Here is a 24,137-nt window from a genome sequence, read left to right as displayed (position 1 = left end):
GAAGCAGTCCTTTTAACTTTCTTATTTTCCTTTAAATTGAGGATTTGTTTAAATCGTTTTGTGTATGCATATTATCTCGCATTTGAATATTGTTGAACTTTGGCTACATTTCTCTTCTCCACACTCACTTGCACAGTAGAGAAAGCAAATCACATCTGTCCAAGAATTTTCTCTTTTCTGTAGGAAGAGACCAGTTGGTTTAAGAAGGGAACACAGCACCAGCAAACCAACAAATGAACCCACAACAATGTGTTGTGTACCCCTTTTCCAAAAACAAAAGCCTCATTACCCTGTTATGCTAAAGCATTGGTTCATTTGCATGTTTGTTCTCAAGCTTTTTTTAAGGTCCTTGGGCTTAAGGCAAAGTTAAAAATTGCAAACTGGGAGAAAATATAGAAGTGTCAATTCCTATATGGTGCTTATATATTTTGTAATGATTTCAGAACTTAAATGAGATGATTCTCTGCTCAAATGTACTTCTATGCTAAAGTATGTTCTTTCTGTGTCTTGTAGGGTCAGAATGTATTTGGTCTTGATATAATTGAGACACCTGAGGGAGATAAGTGGCCTCAACTGATTGTCCAGCAGATCCTGGATAGAGAGCAGAAGGATACCTATGTGATGAAAATTAAAGTTGAAGATGGTGGAAGTCCTCCAAGATCTAGCACTGCAATCCTGCAAGTCACAGTGACTGATGTGAATGATAATCGCCCAGTCTTTAAAGAGAATGACATTGAAGTTAGTATTCCAGAAAATGCTCCAGTGGGCACCTCTGTTTCTCAGCTCCATGCCACTGATGCAGACCTGGGCTCAAATGCGCAAATCCACTTCTATTTCAGCAATCAAATCTCCAGTTTGGCCAAAAAGCTGTTCACCATTGATAATGCCACTGGTCTCATCACCATAAGAGAGCCACTAGACAGAGAAGAATCTCCTGTACACAAATTAACTGTTTTGGCAAGTGATGGCAGTTCAACTCCATCAAGAGCAACAGTGACTGTAAATGTCACAGATATTAATGACAATGTCCCATCAATAGATACAAGGTACATCATCAATCCAGTGAATGGGACAGTGCTTTTGTCTGAGAAAGCTCCCCTTAATACAAAAATTGCATTGATAACAGTAATGGACAAGGATGCTGATCTGAATGGAAAAGTTACTTGTTTTACAGATCATGATGTCCCTTTTAGACTAAAGCCAGTGTTTGATAATCAGTTTCTTCTGGAGACAGCTACATTTCTAGATTATGAATCCACACGGGAATATGCTATTAAAATAGTAGCTTCAGATTCAGGTAAACCTCCTTTAAACCAATCTGCAATGCTCTTGATCAAAATTAAAGATGAAAATGACAATGCCCCAGTTTTCACACAGCCTATCATAGGTCTTTCCATCCCTGAAAACAATGCTCCTGGTACTCAGCTAACCAAGATAAGTGCTACAGATGCTGACAGTGGGCGCAATGCTGAGATCAGTTATATTCTGGGTTCTGATGCACCCCCTATTTTCAACCTTGACCGCCGTACAGGCATTCTGACAGCAGTGAGAAAGCTGGACAGAGAAAAACAAGATAGGTACTCCTTCACTGTACTGGCTAAGGATAATGGGATGCCACCCTTGCAGACCAACGCTACTGTGACAGTGTCAGTCCTGGACCAGAATGATAACAGCCCTGCTTTCACACACAGTGAATATAATTTCTATGTTCCAGAAAACTTACCCATGTATGGCACAGTTGGGCTTATCACAGTAACAGATGCTGATTCTGGAGAGAATGCTGCAGTCACTCTGTCTATATTAAATGGTCGAGATAATTTCATTATTGATCCACTTACTGGTGTAATAAGACCTAATATTACTTTTGATAGAGAACAGCAGGGGTCATACACTTTCCAGGTGAAAGCGGTGGATGGAGGAAGACTGCAGCGTTCCTCAACGGCCAAAGTGACGATCAATGTTGTTGATGTAAATGACAACAGGCCTGTTTTTGTTATTCCTTCATCAAATTATTCCTATGAGTTGGTTCCAATATCATCCAGTCCAGGGTCTGTTGTTACTAAAGTCTTTGCAGTTGATAATGACACAGGAATGAATGCAGAGCTCCGTTACAGCATTATAGGAGGGAATTCAAGGGGCTTGTTTGCAATTGACCAATTAACAGGCAATATTACATTGAAAGAGAAGGTAATTACATCAGATCATGGCTTGCACAGACTGGTGATAAAAGTCAATGACTTAGGGCAGCCAGAGTCTCTTTATACTATAGCTCTTGTGCATTTGTTTGTGAATGAGACAGTCACCAATAGTTCCTACATACAAGAGCTAGTGCGCAGGAGTATGGAAACTCCAGTTGGCCAGAACATTGGGGATGGTGAGATAACCCCACAAACAAATGATTATGTCAAGATCATAATTGCAATTATTGCAGGCACAATGACAGTTATTCTGGTAATTTTTGTTACTGCTTTAGTACGGTGCCGCCAGACTCCCAGGCATAAAGTTGTCCAGAAAAATAAGCAGAGTGGTGAGTGGGTTTCCCCAAACCAAGAGAATAGGCAGATCAAGAAGAAGAAGAAGAAGAAGAAACGCTCTCCAAAAAGTCTTCTTCTCAACTTTGTGACTATTGAAGAATCTAAGCCTGATGATCCTGGCCATGAGCACATAAATGGCACTTTAGACATTCCTGTAGAACTAGAAGAACAGACTATGGGAAAATATAACTGGGCAACTACACCAACCACTTTTAAGCCTGATAGCCCAGATTTAGCAAAGCACTACAAGTCTGCTTCTCCACAGCCAACCTTTCAAATTAAACCTGAGACTCCTGTACCCCCCAAGAAGCACCATGTCATTCAGGAACTGCCTCTGGATAACACCTTTGTAGTGGGCTGTGACTCACTCTCCAAGTGCTCATCAAGCAGCTCGGACCCTTACAGTGTTTCTGAATGCAGCTGTCAAGGAGGCTTCAAGACCCCAGGCCCCATTCACACCAGACAGGTAATGGAAATTTTAAGCTTCTCTCTTTCTCTTTTACCTCTTTCTTTTCCATTAATTTAGCACTAATTCTAAGCATTGCAAGATAAATTTTTCCACAAGGATTAAAAGTTATGAAAAGTCATATTTGAAAGAAGCATTGAAATGTAAACAATTTGAGATCCATAAGTGTTAAGAGAAAAATTAAAATGACTGTCAGCTGCAAGGAAATTGAGCTGTGAATTATTACATTGATGGGTATTCCAGACTGCAGATGGCAGTATGGCACTTCCTGCATTACGTCTGTACACTGTGCAGCTAAGTGAAACAAAGAGGGTTTGTGGTACTGACCTCTGTAGTATTGTATGCTCAAGAGTTGAAGTAAACTAGGCCAGGTGGAAAACAATAAAGCTTTACAGGACCTCATAAGAGTTTCTTAATATTAATGGTGTCTGGAATTGCAGCCTTCCTTTGGGCATAGCTTTACTTCAAAGTCACTAAAAGCAGGCAAGGATTTTCATCTGAGAGATTCAGTGCCATTTTCAAAAGTACCAGACTACTTGAGTAGAATGGCACTGTCAGTAGGCAAAGCTGGGGGAAAATAAAAAGCATTGGTATAATTGCTCTCACATTTTTGCTCCTGTGCCTGATAAACCAGATACTAACTTCTCAAAAATTCAGTACAGTGTAATGTCTGACTTAGCTTAAATTTAAAAATAAGAGCCTAATGGACACTACAGAAAGGCTGTAAGTGACTGAAAATCAAATCTAATTTCTATATATATTTTGGAAAGTTTCATAAATTTCATAATTCAGCAAAAACAATTTCAGTTCATAAATTCTCTGTTTGTCTATTTACTTTTATTTAAGAAAATCACAATGTTTTCAGTGAAAACTGTTTCCTAGTCAAATTTTAATTGATCAAAGAGTCAATAATTAAATATTTCAGAAGAGCTTATAATTCATATTATATTTCAATATAAATTTTTTGGGGACAAATCTTCCGCAAGACTAAGTCTGTTAGACTTTTTGTTCAGTTGAGGTTTTAAATTTTTTTGAGCTTTGTTTTATGACAGCTACAGTGATAACAAAATGTACATGAACATTGTATTATGACTTGTTTGTTCTACTTAATTTTTTTTTTTGCCCCTTAAGGACACAAATTTCTGTGGTAGCCCATATAGCTCTGTATTACAAAATGGAGCTTTGAGTTCCACTAACAGTTAAGTCAAGGAAAAAATAATAGATTTTTTCATTTTTAAAACAGCAGTAGAAAATATTTTTCAGATGTGAATATTTTGTACCAAAGGTATTTATATGTGTTAATTTAAATTGCACATTAGAAAAGTTTCATCTGTTATATTTTTCCAAATAGTGAGGTGGGTGGTGCTGTTTTCAGCAACTCGGTAGGACTGACCTAAGAGTTCTATTAGCCTGGTCTAAATGATTTTTCAGTTGAGTACAGGGACTCCAGTATACCTCCTATGAGGTATATATAAATATATGAAATATACTAAGATTCTTCCACTGTCTGCTCAAAAGCACTTTGTAATGCACTAATTCTACTAACAGAGAAGGTAAGATCATGGCACCCTAGATTTTTACTTAGTTCTTCCATCAAAAGGGACATTTAAAGAAGGATGGAAAGCAATTATCTTCTACAGAAGTCTCTTGGGAAAAGATGTTTTCTTTTAGCTGTGCCTTAAAAGTCATTGATAGGGGTTTCCTGTCACTGAGAGAAGAACAGAACAGATTTTTTGTTTGTTTGTTTTTAAATACTCGTTACCTGATATAACTGTACCAGAAATCATATTAGTATGGTGCTCAGAATATAATCAGAAAGTTAATTTTTTTTAATACAAAAGCAATCACATTGTTGGAGAAATTACAACTACTCTGTGACACAGGCCCTTTCCACTGGTTGGAAAACAACATTTGCCTTTACACGTGACTTAATTGTATTTAATTGTAAAAAGTAATAAAATATTAATGCATTTATTTATATAAATTGGGCAAGAAAGGCCATTTGAGTTTAATCCTTTGTGTTGGACTTTGATCATAATGACATAATTGTATTTTATGATAAGCAAAGCAAACTATATTCTGTATTTCTTAATTATTATTATTATTTTTTTAATGGGTCTTACTCCTATCCTGTTTATAGTACATTACAATCTGTGTAGTTCTATCTTCTGTGAAGCTGCAGACTCAGGACAGACTAACTTAGAGTTGTCATTGTTAGCTAGTAAAGAGATAGAACGCAATAAACTTCTACCCCAGTCTTTCAGATGTTATGTTACCCTCTATTCCTCCAACCTTTTAGACGACTGGGATCCTTGTGGTTAATGATACCTTCATGCTGTGCACTCTCTGCATGTTCAGAAAATGGAGGACAACAAGGAGAAGTGTGATAATTTTTGGTTAAAAAGGCGGGTGAGCTAGTTTGAGGAATGAAAGGAAGAAGGGTGTCTAGTGTGAGAAACATTATTTTACTGTAATATTTACTGTCATACTTCCCTATTACAAACCAAAATATCTCTGATGGAGAAAACTAAAGATTATGCTTGCTGTGAATTTATTTATTTTCATTTTCAGTTGGTTATTGATACTAACACGCCTCACATCTCAGTAGCTCTTAACTTTGTCTATGCAAGACTGTTCTACTGTTCTAGTAAACTGTTCTACTTAGACATTTGAAATACTGATTTAAAGATAAAAAGTTTGAAGCATTAAATCAGAATATCAAAGGTCTTTAAATAAATAAATTTATTCTTCTGTTAAATTTGTTGAAGTGGTGTATAAAATGACAAAGTCATTATAACAATTGTACTCAAAAAAACTGCAAAAGAGAATGAACAGGATTTTCTACTAAAAAGCTGAAAGTATGTCTGTGTAGACCATGCAGGCAAGTAAATACGGCAGTAGAAAAGCTCAGTTTTATGGGAAAGGAATGAGAAGTAACTGAGGATACACTGGACTGTCGACTGCAGGAAGCTGAAGAGGGAAATGTGCTAATGTAATGCAAGGAAGAAAGAATAAGCTTCTCTGATTATTTTGTGTGAGAAGGGGTAATGGAAAGAGATATTAATACTATTTTAGTATACGTTATGAATTAATACTAGTGAGACTGAATTGGTACCTTCAGAATAGCATACTTTCCTTTGGCATGCTGTAGATGTATTAAGGAAGTTTTATCGTGTGATAAACTGTGAAGGGGCTTCTTGTTCATAATATGTTTTTCTTTTGTTTGTTTAGTTGTGTTTTTTTTTTTTTTAAAGTAAGATATATAAAATCAAGCTAACTTTCAGTGTCTTCAAATTTTCTTTGCTTCTGTGGTTATTGTCCTCTTAGAAGAATATATTTCTTCGGAGAAGAACATACACCATATTTACAGCTTGTCTGTCCACAAGCTTTGTAAAAACTCAATTGCTTTTGCTATTTACCTTAGTGAGTGAAGGCTGTATGAAGTATATACTTTCAGAAATCTTTTTTTTTTTTTTTTTTTAATTTGCATTGGAAAGTTGAAAAATATGTTTTTGTTTTTGCTTTTCCAATCCATTATTCATGTAGTATGTAACACAAATTTTAAAATCTGAAATCTTTGCTGAGGTGTTTGAAACAACATTCAGACAATTCAAATCCCTGTCTGGGCATCAACCTAATCAAAACTTTCATAATTATAGTATACAATGTTACCTCTGGCAGCTGGATTCTAAGGAACTACTGCTGCAAAGGTTGATTAAAGCTTCATGTATCCTCCTCCTCCTTGTCTCTTTCTTTCAGTTAATGCTGTTTGTGACGTAAGTTCATTTGAAAACGCTTTACTGCACACTATAGGAACAATATGAATATCCTAAAATAAACAGCTATTGACTGAGGAAGGGTCTCATCAGCTTTTTTATTATCATCTTAAGTTTTATCTAGCCGTCTTTTAGTAAAAAAGTATGACTTGCATGAAAGCGGTGATGTCAGGACTTGGTTTAGTTTCAGCTCACTTCTTCAGCTGGTACGGCTGGAATATATAGTCATTCTCTGAACTATACACACTATATATATATAGAGAGAGAGAGAGAGAGAGACTATGTGTATATATATATATTGAACTATATATATATATATTGAATATATATATGAACATATTGTTTGAATAACAAATATATAATCATGCTCTGTTTCTGTACTTGGTAGTGGTTATGCTTGCTTTGCAGTGGACTCCCGTCCATATGTTAACATATGTTTCCACTGCTAATACACTATGCCATCTTCAGAAAAAAATGGTGGGAATGAACAGGTATGAAGATTGATTTTCTCATACTTACAACTGTAAAGCTTTATTAATTGATTGATTTGCAAGAATTCTATCATTTGTGAATGTACCTGTGTGTATGAATGGAGATTTCGTATAATACTGTGATCTCTGCTGAATTTGTTTGTGGGAATATAATTAGAGATAGACATCAAATTTATATGAAAAAGCAGACCTCTCATTTACAGTACCTTGCCTTTTTGGGGCTTACTTTCTCACTACCAACTGCTTACACAGGCTTACAGTTATGATACATATGGCTTTCTGTTTCTGATTTGAAATGTGGTGAAATGCCATTATTGTTATCCACTCAGTATGAGAGCAGGGTGCTTAGAATGCAAATTAAAAGAATATTGCACTTTCCTGAAACGCAAAGCTCTGAAAACTCATGTAGTATGCAAATCTTTAGATGCATGATTTATTGTTTTGGGTAATAAGTGAGTGTAGTGAATTTTATTCAGTGTCCCGCATCATCAATAGCCAATGCACATGTTTCTGATATGTGAAAGGTTGTATAGGTAATGCTGTGTTTTGCATTGACAAATAGAGTAAATTACACTCAAGGAACATTTTCTTCTAATTGTCAGATAAATATCTGTTGGTATAACCCTTCCCAAAATCTGTCTCAGAAGTAGTTACTACAACTCTGACTATTCTTGTTATTTTCTGTTAATTTTCTAGGTGGTAATTTTGCTGGTAATTCTGGTGTGATTCTGTGTATGTACATTTCAGTAAGAACTGAGATCCATATTTGGAGAAAAAAGATGATACTGAAGGACAAGTGAAATTTGCAGACTCTTATGTGAGCAGCTAATTAGATATGTAGTACTACTAAAGCAGAACTGGTCGAGGAAAAGTTTTTCCTCTGTGGAATTCTTTGTGGAAAGAAAAGTCGATTTTTATTTTATAGATATGTTTTTTACTGAAAAAAAACAACAAAACCATAGGGAAGGAAGGAAGTCTGGAATTGATACTCTGCACTTCATAGTAGAAAACAAATACCAAGCACAAGCAAAAAGAAAACAAAAAATAAATTCACTTTTCCTTTAGGAAGAAAAAAAACAGGAACAATTTTGAATGTGACTTTTAAGTAGAATAATAAAAACACTGAATCGACAAGGTTGGAAATGACCTCCAAAATAATACCTACCACAAATATTTCCTCACTAAAACATGTATCTCTGTACAGTATCTAAATGTTTATTGAACAGTAAAAAATATTTTGGAGAAAACAAAGGTTTTTTGTGTTTTTGTTTGTTTGGTTGGTTTTTATCCCAGTAAAAACTATTTGGCTGAGGTTGTACTGAATTTGGTAGGCAAAGTTTCAGCATTAACATTTGGTGATTGTTTTTCAGGCTAGGATGGTACCCAACTCTATCCAGTAACAGCATGTTTTTGGACAGTAGCAGTATAAATATATATGATTTTCCCTAGACATTAAGCATGTCTCACCTTTTATGGCGGAGGTGAAATGTTTACTCTTTTTCTCCTCAATTCCTTTTTGTTTTTTTTTGTTTTGTTTTGTTTTGTTTTAAAGAAATCTATGGCTACCAACCATTGTCAACAGTGAAAACAGATTTATCTTTAGTTTAATTTTCACACTCTTTCTATTCCTATTTTCTCACAGAAGGTATTACACTCAGTTATCTTCAGTTGATAGTAATTTCGCAACCAGTGAGTGGGTAGTGTGTTGGTGACTGCTATTGATAGTGGGTTTTTTTTCCGTGAAATAATTGATCTGAATGGCTTTGTTTCAGTGAATTTTCAAGACTAACTCTGATAATAAATACAACTTAAAGTAGCAAAATAACTCTTCAAAATATCTTATGCTCTTAGGAACTATGCTCTCGAATGAAGTCTACTAAAACCCTGTAGAATGTATTTTAGGCAGTATGGTAGTTTTCTAATAGCTGTATACTTGATATAGCACTTGGAGTTTTGAGCTGATAAAGAAAAAAATACTAAAAAAACTAAAATAATGTACATAGAAACCATTTATGTGTCTCCCGTTTTAACACTTCTGTTGTATGTATGTAGATTTGTGCAGGTCTTTTTGTATATATAGAGACCTGCAAATACTCATGCTCACCAAAGGTGGGTGGTTACTTAGAAATGCGATGGTTTGGTACTTCTCAAACTATATAGTGGTTGACATGGTTGAAAGTTGGAAGCAAACTTTACAATATATGGGGAAAATTATGTAGGAAAGGGCTTTTCTCATGCTGTTTCTCTGTTTGCCAGCTCTGAACGTCATCGCATCTGATGTTATATTCTGAAGTCGTACGTGTACACAATGATGTTAAGCCAGCAAACATGAAAACAAGGAAATAGCACGAGAAAGCCCTTTGTCCTCTCTCTGATTGCCGAAGAAATTTATCGTCTGATCTCCAGAGGGGTTTGGAAGTGACGATGAACTGTTCAAGCTGCCCTACTGAAAGGTATCAAGGGCAAGAATTTTTTAAAAGGAAAAGACAAAAAAATTTTAGTACGTTGTGCTATAGTGTTCTATAATGTAGTTTTGCTAAGAAAAAGTAATGTGACCCATCATTCATCGCAGTTGGCGATTATGGTAAATCTGTTGTTTTCTAATTTTGCTTGCAACCAACTTCTTGTCCCAGATTTTTTCCTTATTTATTTTGGTCGAAACAAGTAGAAGTTTTGATTATATAATAAAAGGGAGCAATAAATTTTATTCATACATTGAAAGGAGAATGTAAAGTTCTTTATACTCCCTGCATTAAAAAGAAAAGAAATTGTTGTCACATATAGCATTGTTACACGTATTAAGAATCAAGTGTTATTTATATCCAGTCCATAATATTTTTAAAGATAATATTGCTGCTATGGATCATAAATGGAATTGATCAAATCACTGCTTTCTCATTTTATAGGCACAATAGTACTTGTGAACAGTGAATACTTTCTTACCCACAAAATTTTGTAATAAATGATCACATTTTAAAAACTCAGAAATATTCACTTCCTAAAATAGAATCTAATTTGCATTTTGCTTGCTGAAATCTAGATAACACATCACAGGTGCTATACACCTACTTTTCTGAAATACTTTTTTTTTTTTTTTTTTACTTTTTTTTTCTTTGTTTTGTTTTTAAATAAAACATCACAGATCCAGTGTCTTACTTTCCACTGTGATAAAATAGGAAATGATAAATATCTTTTGGAACCTGTAATTTTTTGCACTATTACCCAGCATATGGGGAAAATATGGCCTTCTGTTTTTTGTTTCTCCCACAATTCTTATTATTACCTTTCTTATTTTAATTTAAATTTGTGTACATCATGTTTTTTTGTTTTTTTTTTTTTATTTAGAATGACTCATTTGACAAATACAGTTTGAGTATCATTGCTTGGTTTGCAGCCTGGTTGCAAGTTCCTGTATATTTTAAAGAATAATGCTTAATATATATCATCTATAATATTAGCATTTCACGCGCAATAGAAAATCTCTTAGGAAGCAAAGGAGTATAAAGAACCCTGTTCTTATATGAAGACATGTAATATTAGTTTGCTAGAATAAAATGAGTAACACTGCTAACCGGGATGTATACAATATATATAACTTTCTTTTAAAGAAAAAGTTATTAATGATTGATCGATTAGACTACAGCGTGACATTCTTACACCTTCCTGTATGTTTGATGTAAAGGTATTTATAGGCTTGTACTTAATACTCACGTTGCCTCAGTTCTTAGACTGCAGAATGTCTGCCATGACTGTTGCCTATAGTATTCTCCACATTGCTATCTGGATCTTTCAAAAATGTGTATTTGGCTATTTGATCTGTAAAATAAATTCTATTAATAATTAAGTACGTATTGTAATTTAGCATATTGTATTGCATAATTATAGCTATGACTGTTACAGGAAAAATTTCCTTCCTATAATGAGATGATTTTCTTGGAAAGATGTTTATGTATCTGTAAGACAGTTTTGCTGTTTCTATTTACCATACCCTTGCAGCATTTATGATTCATATTAAAGAACACATTCAGTGGTTAGACATACAGTAATGATATTTATTGATTCAATGCCACAACTTAGTCAGCTGTTTTGGTTTTTACTCCATTCCAGACATAGTAAAAAAGTTTATTCAAGAAGTGTTGTTTAGTGTAACTAAGGATGGGCACTGCCTATTGCTAATACAGTTGTTTGCTTAGGTGCCTCATAGTTGGGTGATGGGAAGCATGCAAGGATATTTGTTAAGAGTTATTAACCTTTGGCCTAGTGGAGGTGTTCAGTAGGAAGACAGTAGGGTTTCACAGACTTATTTACTATGTTTTTTTATTGAATCTTTGGATTTCTGTTCTTGCAGCAGTTAGGTTTGATATACTTGATGAGAAAGCTTGTACATGTAAAATTAATGTTTGGTTAGGAGAAAAAACACCAAAAGAATAGGAATGCTTATATTGAGATTATTTTTTTTTTAATTGAGGAATACTGAGCTGTGGTACTGGACTTGGTTCATCTACATGCTAGAGGGCGGCATGCCCTCTACAAGTGCCTACTTTTTACAGTGAGTGTGAAAAGAACCTTTGATAACTTGTGCTTGCAGTTTCTTGAGATGAATGTTGATTGTTTGTGAGAAAAATACTTCTCAGGAGACTCCTGTTTCTTATTCTTTTAGTCAAGCTGAAGATCTATCATTTTCCTGGTATTTCATGGGTTGTATCATTCTATTCTAGAAGAATCTAGTCTGATTTTTAACCTTAGAAAAGACATATGTATGAAATAGACTCATCAGCTGGTTGGATTATTGGTCTAAATCTGTAATCTCTCTTCTAGTTCTCTCATGAGCTAGCTCAGCCAAATATGATAACCCTTCAAATGCACTACTGGAAAAACCAGCAACCTCTTAAGTAGTTCTGTTTCATATGTTACTCTGCTTTCATTTTTGTTTTCTTGTGTCTAAATATCACTTTTTAAAGAGTGGTTCATATGAACTTCTTAAGAGTGGTCTTAGTATAAGACTTGTCAGAGAGCTTATTACCTTCCAATGATTAAGTGCATTCACGACAGTCTCGTGGAAGCCTGATGTGTACTTACCAAATGTGTATATGTGCTGAATATTAATTTCTACACTTTTACAAAAGGTAAAGGATAAGTGGAGGTCGGTCAAAAAATTCTGTACTTTGATTTTTTAATGAATACGAGAATCCTGAATCAAAGCCAGGCCTGCTTCAGTGTGGAATATAATGTCTTTCATGTGCTTTCACCTAAATAAATGATTTTTCTGACTGCATGAAAGTCAGGGTAAATTAAGAGCAAGAATTACTGAGTTTCAAAATGCTGCTTTAGAACTTGAAAATTCATTGTATTTTTCTTGGAAATATCAGTCACACTTTCTATGTTATTTTTTTGTGATTTAGACCATAATTATTACTATTCACTATCGTATCAGTTAACTTATTTAGAGATTTATCCTTTCGTTTGGTGCACATCACCACACTTGCCACCTGTGCAGAAAGATCTGTGCCTATAGAAGTCCTAGAGTTTGTTTTTGGTTACTTACAGTGAAATGTCTGGCTTAGCATAGAGAATGGTTCATTATTTGTTGTTAGTCTTACAGTGTGCATTAGTTTCTTCACAGCTTTTAGCCCTGCAATGTCACCAGCCAAAGATGGCTCTCATATTTGCCCTTCTGCATCCTGTGTCATATTGCCAATGCCTGAATTTCATATCAATATGTGTCTACCAAAGCTTAGTGCCACTTGATCTCAAACACCCTAATGTCGAACGGGTCTCTTCGAAGAAAAACTATGGCACACAATCTGCAGTTGTATGAAAGCTGCCTATCATATCAGAAAATCTGTTGGACTTTGGAGGATATCTATCTATCCTTCTGTATCTCACTGAATACTGCTAAAAGGCAGTAGGGTACTGTCAAAAATGAAACAGTTTGTGATATAAACAAAATTATTTTTTTAATGTAAACTGTAAAGCAGTTTGTTTTTTTTTTTCTCTCGTTGTTACACATTTTTAGTGATTTCCTGTTTTATCATAGTGCAAATATTTATGACATAGCCTGATGTTAAGTATTATTTGTAAAATCTTTTTAACAAGACTTTTTGAGTATATATTTTTTATTTCTTATTGAATTATCAAGCACTGTTTCTTTTATGTCTTAATCATCTATTTCTAAAATAAATTTTGTTTAAAGTTTATATTTATATATCTTTTGGAAAAGCACTGTTTTTAAACACACCTTTGATCTCTCATTTGGCAGTGCATACACACAGTCAGTTCTATATAGATGCCAATGTTTTTTTACAGTGGTTAGAACTTATAATTATTAAACTAAATTTACTACACAAGGATTACTAGCAAGCATATTCCTTACCAGTACATACATCTTGTCTGCATTTTTTTCAACTACATGTGGTCTAAGCAGGACTTTCCAAGAGCTGCACATCCTCTAAGATGTTTACATATATGTGTGAGTGCTTATATAGTATGTCTTTACATATATATACAGGTCTGTGTATGTATGTATTTTCTGTGCATGTGTATCTAAAGAGAGCATGAGGGTGAATGAATGCACATATATCTCATGTTCAGTTAGCACACTTTACAGGCAATATATTACATAGAAAAAACTGTATCTATATGCCTGTCCCAGTACACAGTATATCTTGCTATGAAGGATAGTCAAGCACTAGGATTTCACTTTACACATTATTTTGAAGTTTGTCTTCCCTTTGAGAGTATACTGTGTTTTAACTGTATTAGAAAGTGACTCTTGATAACTTGGAGCTAATGATACAATATGAGAAACACAGTTTTGAGTTTCTGTTCTCTTCGAGTATCTCACTTTTACATATTCCAGTACTGAGTGTACTGGAATGTATTGTGGAAAATCTCTCTTGCTATTCTGAATTAATATATTTTTCTGTTGTATAGACTCTCTTAAATCTTGCCACTGAAAATATCATGAAAATGATGCATCTATATTTTCTCCAATGTAAAATCTGCCTCTGCAGATTTCATACAGAGACATGTAAATCAAATTCAGTTATTTAAATTAAAATAGATTGATATTAAATAATTGTGTTACCATGAATTTTTCAGGAGTATTTCTGGCTTCAGTAATCTTTTAAACAGCCTTTATTCATTTGTATTTATTATTTATTTATCTTTAAATTGAAGTTGTTCATTAAAGCTCAATCAACCTATTTCCAATAAAAGCTAAATGATGATTATCAAAGATTTGAGGTTTGATTTCCCATAACTGAAGAGCACCTAAAAGTCATCAACTGAATTTTGGTCCTTTTTATGTTTTTCATCTTTGTTCTCCTATGAGATGTTGATGGTTGTCAAAAGGATGAACTTACCTCCACTTATGTACCAGGCTGTGATGTTGTCTGTCTTTGTTAATGATCTGATCACCTGATCATCTGATTTGACGTGAAACTTGAATCTAACATCTTTCTTCAAAAATATTTCTTTCTTTTTAGTGCCTAGCAGCTCAAAAACTCCCCTTTTTTCTGGGTGCATAAATCACAAATAAGTTTCAGGCATGTAGACAACTCTGAAACACTCAACAAGTATACCTTTCCTAGATCCTTATCTAAATCATTGATGGGTTGATCCATCCTTGCTTCCTCCCTTCTTTCTCTCCAACCTCCTCCCTGCAAGACAAGGACAGATGATGCTAGAGTGCACATATAAGCACAGATAAGGAAATGAGCAACAAACAGATGTACTTCACACTTTGAACTTTTAAAGTACTTGAGTGACTAGAAGATGCATTTTCTTGAATATTTCTACTACATGGACATACTTTATGGAGAAAAGCAATTTGGGGAAAGAAAACCTTTTATTCTCACCAAGTAGTGAGTACCACAAATTCTAACTGTTAATTTGTATTAAATAACACTTTAATTAAAATTAAATCCAAAATAACAGTTAACTGTTTTCTGGCAAAAGTGAAACTCAGGAAGTAGTTTTTTTGGAAAGTGGGAATAAATCGGAATACTTTGTTAATTCTCAAGAGTTATGTTATGTCATTGTATGTATACCAAAATTTCTATTTCTTTGATCAAATTGTGATAGAATGTTTGAATTGAAGTTAAGAAGACATTTTGGCTTACATACATGTGGTAGAGTGTTGTGTTTTTGGTTTTTTTTTGTGAAGACTGTTCACAATTGCTTTTATATTTTCAAATCACATTTGATAAAGTGATTCATAGAGTCTTAACTGTAAAGAAACAGGAAAGAAATATAGAAAGCAGTTGAAAGAAACTAATAGACTATAGTAATAGTATTGCTTCTTGCACCTCAGTTAACTGAAAATAATACCTGAAAAATACCCTTGCCTCAGCTATCTAATGCTGTATATCTTTTGAGATCTTCTGTCTGCCATAATGAGGTCCATATAGAGAAGATCATGATCACATTCAGGACCTAAACATCATGAGGATAGAAAAGGTTGAGCAAAAAAAAGTATGTGTACTTAAAAAAAAAAAAAAGTGATAATATAGCTCTATCAGTATCTGATGCTCCACATCTGAGATCTTTGTGCCACATTCTGACACATATGGACATACTTTCTTAATTGTTTTAATGTGGAATTACAGATAAGAGGAGTGGAATGTTGCCTTCTAACTTGTAATGTAAACGAATATGTAGATTTGTGTTCACACATAATTTTAACATTTGATTTGTGTCAGGCTTACCGTGTGATTTGAAAGTAATATATCTTAATTGTATTACATGACCCATTTTTATTGATTACTAGAAATATTCTTTCCCATCCTTGGAAAATAAATGTATTTCAAACTGAAAGTGAAAAAGTAATGGAACTAAGACTTGAATATTGTATAGTACAAATTTCACTGTTAATTTAACTGGATGAAACTATCTAATTATTAATGATATTACAAAAAAAAAAAAAAAAAGAAAAGAAAAAGAAAAAAATGTTGTATGTTTTACCTTTCTTCCATTTTTAAACTTACCTAAGTTATAGTTAATATGTAAAAGAAATATATGAAAGGAAGTAATAGGCTGTAATAATAATATTAATTATTGTAACCGCCTTCTGTCTTAGTTGCATTTCATTTCTTGAAATATATTTTGTAAAAGTAAAAACATATTCTTAACCAGTTATATGAATGTATAGATATACATATTTAGAATCATAACATACTGTAAATTGTAAACATTTTCTATCTTCTGTTTCAAAAGCATCTGTTTTGGGGATTCAACAGATACAGTATATCAGTAGATCAAACTGAAGCTGTGAAAATGTTTTTTGGTCTAGAGTAAGTATATTTCTAAACAAATCATCAAGAGAAGAGAAAAATATTGGGTTATGTTCTCAAGCTTAACAGAAGGGAGACAATGACTTCTACAGCCTGCTGAGATTTTGATTGCTATTGATTTCAAAGTTAGAATCCCGAACCACTGCAGTTTATGGGAGAAATCTCTCTCCCAACTCATGCTAAACTCAGAACTCAGAAGGAGCTGCAGCTGAGAGTTGCTGCTGCTTGTAAAGGTATGTCTGAGACTGTTATTATCAGCAGTAATCGGCACTGTTGTATTTACTGTCTTACAGTTCATGTGGAGTCAGCTAGATCTATAATAATTTTAGAACTGAGTGGGAACTATGGTTTTATGAGAAATCCTACCGGCAAACTCTACTTTCCTCCCTCAAAATACATTCAGCTAATCTTCCAAGTACAAATATCTAATACTTTTCAGAGGTATGTCCCATAAGACACACTGAAGTAAGATAGTTTATGTAAACTTTATTCCTCACACAAAATATTTACCCCATTAACTCCAATCCAAACATTATAGAGCTACAGAAGCTTATATGCCTACACACAAAAGTGAGGTATTTATCTGTTAATTTTGCATGTCTAATTTCCCTCTCCAAAAGTATTCTGAGATATTTCTTGCTCAAAGTTTGGCAAATATTGACTTATAAGCTCTGGACCTCATTCAGTCTACACCTGACTAATTGCAAGGGTGGAGATTCCTGAACCTTTCTGAAACACTAATTCCTATTTGACTTCTTCTCATGGCAAAAAGTGTTTCCTTATCTTAATTGGAATTTCTCTTGATGTGTTTAAGTTCTATTGAAAGAGCATGCAGCTATTTTAGAGATAGATAGGAAGTACTTGAGTACCAATAAAACTTTTTCAGGGCCCTTAGAGACAATCCATCAAAGTCTGTTTTGAACAGGAGAAGTCATTAAAGCCAATCACAATCATTCATTTTCTTTGAATTGTATCTCTCTCTTTTTTTTTTTTTTTCTTTGACAAAGATGTGCATTGTATCCCAGGCACTGTACATGCTCAACTGTACTTTGCTTCTATTGTGAAACAAGAAGCTTGCTTTCCCTGGTTTCATGGTTGAAAATGCCTAACTGGGATGAGGTTAAAATTTCACTACAGCTCTAATGAGGCCCTCACATGTTCAGGTGACCTTTCTTTCTTCATTCCTTCCAGTCTCTAAAACTGCTTCATTCTGAATAAGAAAACTGTACACATTCACATCAGGAAGATGCAAAATAAGTTGATTCCTTACTTACGATCTAACTTTTGTCTGTAGCTCTGTCATTGTCTTCACTTTTAGATATTGAGCCATCTTTAACTGTCTCACAGTGCTTCACCAAGGTTGTCTTCCATCTTCTTCATCTTCCTATCTTTCTGGTGTAGTGCATATTGTATTATGTTGCCACTCTTTGTATAATAATGACACGGTTTTTCATTCCTTATTAGGGCTAATATAGAATGTATGTACACACACAAATTTTATATTAATGCTGTAAATTCTATTTGCAAGAATTGGGCTTCTTGCCATTATTTTCAAGAAAGTACTTTCTCCCGTTTCTATCCTATTTGTGGGATTCTACTTCCTCCAGGAAATAGTACTTAGTATCAAAGACTCAAACACTGTACGACTCTTTTGGTGTTTTACCTCATCGTGGAACTTAGAATAGTATAAAATTATCCCAAAAGAGCACAGCATCCCATTTTACAAAAATACATTGAAATGTTGAAGTTATTTCACTAACAGGATTTTTTTATTTGTATCACCATTTACTGAGATTACATTTTCTGACATCCAGAGGGCTATTTTCTCTTCTGGGCTTCAATTTTCATATATTTTTCAGCTACATATATAGTTCAAGACAAAAGTACAAGACTAAGAACAACCGCCACACCCCTAAACCTTTTCTAGAATTCTCTAAAATTAATATTCTATATATACTATATATTCTATGTCAATTCAAATTTTCAGTGTTTCTGGACCGTCAAGACATGTTTTAGTAGAACTCAGAATCTCATCTGTTTTTATTGATAAATGCCAAATGAATTCAATATTTGAAACATATCTATTGATATGCATTTTCAGAGTACAGTCCAATGAAACACTATTTTTTGCTTGCTTGTGTCAGTCACCAACTTTTATGTATGTTTTTAATTTATAAAAATGGTGAAAGTTTTCATTTGAATTCCATCTAGTTCTACTAGTATAAACATTGGTAAATTGACATATGATCATTTCTTTGCTCATAAAGAAGTGGATCAAACCTTTTCAAAATCTTGTCATGAGGGGTGAATGTTAAAAGCAGGGAGACAAAGAGTAGCACATTCAATTTGAAAGGCAACTGGAAAAAGAAAACTTAATTGGAGGAGGAAATATTCTATTGATAAGTTCTGTACATGAGACACACAATGGTGCAATTACATGTTCTCAAACAGCTACCAAGAATTATTTATTAGTTACAGTATTTTGTCTTTGAAACACTAAACATGGATAAGACAGCACGTGCTCAGTTGTGTAAGGGTTCCAACATCTGTCCTGAAAATCCTCTTACAGAAAGTCCTTCTGGAATTAGTAAATGACATTGTGAGTTCTGAAATGGATATGAAAGAAAAAATGAGTGTTGGAGGGAACTGGAAGGAAATATTTCATTATGTCATTGCCCCCTTTTAACACATTAGCTGCTTGAACTGTTTGTTTTTATGATTCCAGATGGTAACAGGATTCATACAGAAGAATAAAATGAAATAGAACAAATCAAATGCTTGGCTGCTGTTCAGGAGCAGCTAAGGCTAAGCTTTATTAAATTCACATGAGGGCATGATAACTGTGGAATTTCACAGAGTGAACTGTAGTAATCTTAATCATTCTTCTTGAGATAGATGGGAGAATGCAAATGTTTGCCACTAAAAAAAAAAAAAAGCTCTTTTGAAGTTTTATTTTCAGAAATGCACCACAAGCAATAGTAACATGCACAGTCTATTTTTACATATCAAATATTCTAAGAATTTGTTCATTTTCAGCGACAAATTAGAGAATACTGCAAGCAAATTAATGTTCTGTACTCTGTCATAAAAAGCCACAGGGATAAGCATATTTATATTAAAAGGGGAAAAATATTAGATTTTAATATAATTTTAGACATATTAGGAAAGGAAAAAGTGCAAAGCTGACTAATGCAAACTTTTGTATGTATATATATATTTATTCAGGATATAATTCACATTGTTGTTGCCTTTTTGTTGGGAATATAAATCCTTTTCTATGCCTCTATTGTTGTATTATTGTCTCTAACTCCATGTTTTTCAGACATCTGTTTTGTCATTTGTAAGTATTTAGAGCAAAAATTACTGTTTCTTAGGTTTTCAATTATTTCTTTACATCTAAAGATCTAAAATGTAAAATATTTTCCTCAAAAACCTTAAAATACTTTTCTTGCCAATACTTGCAGGATGTATTTTGTTAAATTCTCCATATAAAGATTACTCAAATTTTATTTTGTATATTGTGTTCCTGTATCTAAAAGAAGGAATGACAATAGTTGAGCAGGGTAAATTTTTTCTGAGCATCCGGATCTGTTGAGGAGCTATCAAGGGAAAAGCAAGGAAAAAGCAAGGGAAAGAATAAATTGAAATCTGGTTTTAAATTTTCCTTACATTTCCTTAGCTAGTTAGTCCAGTGTGTTTACAGTGCAATATGTTCTATACTAGATGAAAGGATGATCATAGCTTGGATAGAAATGAGTGGAGAAATCTATAAGCGCTTCATAGCATCTGAGATCCTTGGAGGAATTTTTCTACAGTGGACAGCTAGGTTTATTTTGTGGACTTTATGTCAGTCAAATAATGACACTGAGCCTGCCTCAATAATTTTGTCTTAGTTTCTAGCTGTATTTTTATAAGGTATTTACCTTCTGTTATAAATAAATGTTTAATTTATGGTTTCCCCCCTTTAATGACATGGAAAAGAAGCCAATAGACAACAGTGTGCTATGGATATGTGAAAGTATATATGTAAAGAGATTAGTGTGACAACTGTCACAGCCAAAGCTTAGTTACTTAAGTAAAAATTTCAAAATACAAAAGTGCAAAAAACTGAACAAGTCCAAATGTGACAACTGTTTATCTTTTAGTAAGCCCTTTGAAAATGAGGTAAAATACACAGTCTGGGTGCTTGACAAATTGAAAGTATTCACCAGAGCTCCAAATGCAAAGCTTACGTGAAATCTACCTTTACTTATTGTGGAAAATAATAGTCTTATTATCTATATAAAAAATAATGGCCAGAAAAAAAATCCATCATAGTCATAACAGATAGATAACCTTTTCTCCTTGTGATGCTGGCCCAAATAAAAACTCTCAGATTTAATCAGAACTGTTTTTTTCTCTTCCTGTGTCAGTCAAACCCTTCCTCTTGATAATCAGAACAAAATAGGGTCGAGAACACAGAGTCTGCTTTTGCCTTATTAAGATGAAAAGATTCTGCCAGGGTTTGATAACATTTGAGATGCACAGGCTGTTACAAGAACGTAATGAATATCAAATATATCTGCAAAAAGACTTTTTGTCAAGATAAAATCCTGATGAAAAATGTCATTTATTCTTTATTTTCCATCAGACAGGTTTAAAGCCTGCAAATCAAGAATGTAAATCTTTATTTAATGAAAGTATTTAGTTTAGCATTATGTGTGCTGAAATGTGAGCCCTCAGTTCAGTTAGTTCTCATCTCATCCAATAAATCAAAATTAGAAGTTGTTCTTCTATATTCAAATACAGAATATTCTATTAATAAATCTGAATTTACCAACAGAGGCCAGAATCTTATGGGTAAATCTTTGCAAGCCTTTATTCCAAAGGAATGCTGTAATATTTGGACTAGTTTCAGTATAAATATTTATTCTGTGTATTGTTTCCAGAGGAAAAAGGATATAAGAAGTTATTTTTAATTTATACACCTCTGTAGCATTAAGTTCCATAGGAATAGAAATCAGATTGTATGTAGTACACCGGAAGTTGTCGTGCTTCATTCAGTAGTTCACGACCATCCTTATTTTATTTGAAGATAGAAGACGAGGGTTATTAGCTTGTTGAACAGTGTTTGTTTTTCTTTATTTCTGCTTTAACTAACAGTACAACACATATTTGTTAAACGTGTTATTCAAGACTGGATGTGGGAAGCTGGAACAGTATGTTCCAATACTGGTGAAAAAAAAGTACTGTGTGGTGGGAATTTGCGAGTAAATGTATTGTAATCTTCCATGGGGATTGCGGAAGATTGTCTTGTGCTGTTTCCATTCCATGATTTGCATGTGGTTTTAGGCTTTGTATGGATTTTCTTTTTGTAATTGTTTTCTCCTTGGCCATATTGTGGCTGGAGATTGAAAGAAAACAACATCAACAACAACAAAAAAAGGTCAGAGAAGCCTGATATTAATTTGGTTTTCAAAAGGAAGAGACCAGTTGATCCAGCTTAAATGTTTACAGCTGGATCAACCAATAACCTCTGAATTAAAGTGGCAAATGCAAACTGCAGAACCATACAGGGAAGCAGTACACAGGCTGTAAGTGAGAGGAATACAATTAGAAGGAAAGGTGAATAAATAGGAAGTACTATGACAGTTTTCTGAGATGTTATTTTAAAACAGATGGACAACAGTGAAAGTAAATGCCCAACAGAGATAATAAAATAAAACTGAATTTCAGTGCTAATGGTGTTTCTGAAGAGGAGTGGAGTTTTCTTACATGAGTTCTAGTTTGCAAAATTATAAAGATGGGAAAACCTTCACACACCAGCATTTTTGCAAAGGGGATACATCATATTCAGATCTCAATAAGACTTCACCAAAGCAATGAACATAGTAAAGCCCTTAGCTTCATAGACTTGGATGTTCTGAATCTTTCTCTGGAAAAATACTGATAAGTTATGAGGTGATGTTCTCTGTTTCTTTTTACTGTCTTTGAGTTACTTAATTCCCTTTTGCAAATAAGAACAGATTGACTGACATACTGGATCAGAAAATAGGTTGTATCATGCCTAGGTACTGGATTTCAGTGAGCTGAGGCACAAGCTTAAGAAAGGGAGAGTAAGAATAGAATAAGCAGAGCTCGGAGCTGAATCATTCATTTAGTATTACATAATGCTTGGTGGTGAAGAAATACATCAGAATTTCATTGTGATTTCTTCCAAGTGATAGTGCTTTTCCTTCTGAATGGCTCTAAAGGTAACAGAAATATGTTTATGTAGGATTTAGGTGAAGGAATAGAGACACACCTAGAAAGACATCTGCTGCAGCTGTCTCATATGCCTAGAAAAAGCTGAAATGAGTCACTCTCTGTATCTCTTTTCTTGATTTATTGTAGGAGGAAATTATATGAGCATTCATTTTCAGATAGCTAAAGATGAGTAGGATGATTTCTGAAATGTAACACAAAAATGATTTTAAAATATAGGGCTCAAGAAGCTGAGTATTTTTAGGAGCTATGCCTTTTGGTGCGAGAGCCATACATGATGGCTGATAGAAACAGAGGAGGCAATCAAATGATAGATAATTAATGCAAAAATAAGTTTCTAAAGTGAATAGAAGTATTTTACTCAGAAATTTTCAATTCCACTTAATGTAATTTTAGACTGATTATTCCACTATTACTATATGTTTTTTAGTTGTTTATAATATTACTAAAAGTTACCATATCTGTGTGAACAAAAATTAAATTATATAATAACTTTACTCATACTTAAATAATAAATATTTTATATGCTAGATTATAACACTGATATTTATTAATTTTTGAATAATTTCTCCTCATTACTTTTGTATGTTCATTTCCATCATTCTTGTTGACTTCATTTATTTTTTTTGCCATAAGCAGCTAAAAGTCCCAGTATTTTCATTATGTATGTTATTTAAGCATTTAATTTATATTTGCAAATCTAAAAAGAAGAAGGATTTTGGAGAACATGTATTTAGTAGATCAGCATAAACCTCCAGACTGCCAGCAGACCAACTGCAATGGATTCCGGTCCATTCCAATAATCCAAAAAATGTTCCTTAGTAGAAAGTGAGACCTGTTGTCCTCAGCCAGTATTGATAGTGTAATCACTTACTTGTTTGCAAAGTTCACAGGTGTCAACGTGTATGTTTTTGTTTCTTTTGATGGCGTTTAACCTTTGCAAAAATGTCATTCACTCTGATTTCTGGCAGCCATCACTATGAAATTCAGTCAATAAAGTATTGGGCAGTTTTGTGACTTTCTTTGGCAACACATCATTACAAGATAAAGTTCATGTCTTAATACAAGAGAGAATTCAGTGTCTTTTTGAGTTGTTTTTTTTTTTCCTATACTGCCTTTAATAACTTACAGCAAAACATTCTGGGGAAAGTTCAGCTTGTTTTCAGGAACTGTTATATGTTTTACTGTATGAATACTACTATCAGAGTCTAAAAGATGTCTGTGGATCTAAAGCGTTCATGTAACTTTTAGACAATGCCACCAAGACTGCTTTTGGAAAAACTGAACTAATAATAATAATTCATTGGTATAATAAGTGTGAGATAGGACATAAT

At 33.6% G+C, this 24,137-nt stretch overlaps 1 protein-coding gene across 4 annotated transcripts in view; it reads left to right on the top strand.

Moving 5' to 3' along the window:
- PCDH11X (protocadherin 11 X-linked) overlaps positions 1-24,137 on the top strand; it is a 447,910-nt gene that overhangs the window by 63,609 nt on the left and 360,164 nt on the right. For 3 of the 4 annotated variants that reach the window (XM_015860405.3, XM_085544582.1, XM_085544583.1), the window contains one exon: positions 514-3,000. In XM_015860405.3, coding sequence (XP_015715891.1) covers positions 514-3,000 — 2,487 coding nt within the window. Of the gene's footprint in view, positions 1-513; positions 3,001-9,523 lie in introns of all 4 variants that reach the window. The other variant, XM_085544584.1, reaches the window with a different exon arrangement.

Source organism: Coturnix japonica, chromosome 4 (genome assembly GCF_054131305.1).
Source record: "Coturnix japonica strain WE chromosome 4, WE-NBRP24, whole genome shotgun sequence".
NCBI lineage: Eukaryota > Metazoa > Chordata > Aves > Galliformes > Phasianidae > Coturnix > Coturnix japonica.
This window is presented reverse-complemented; position numbering and strand designations above follow the sequence as displayed.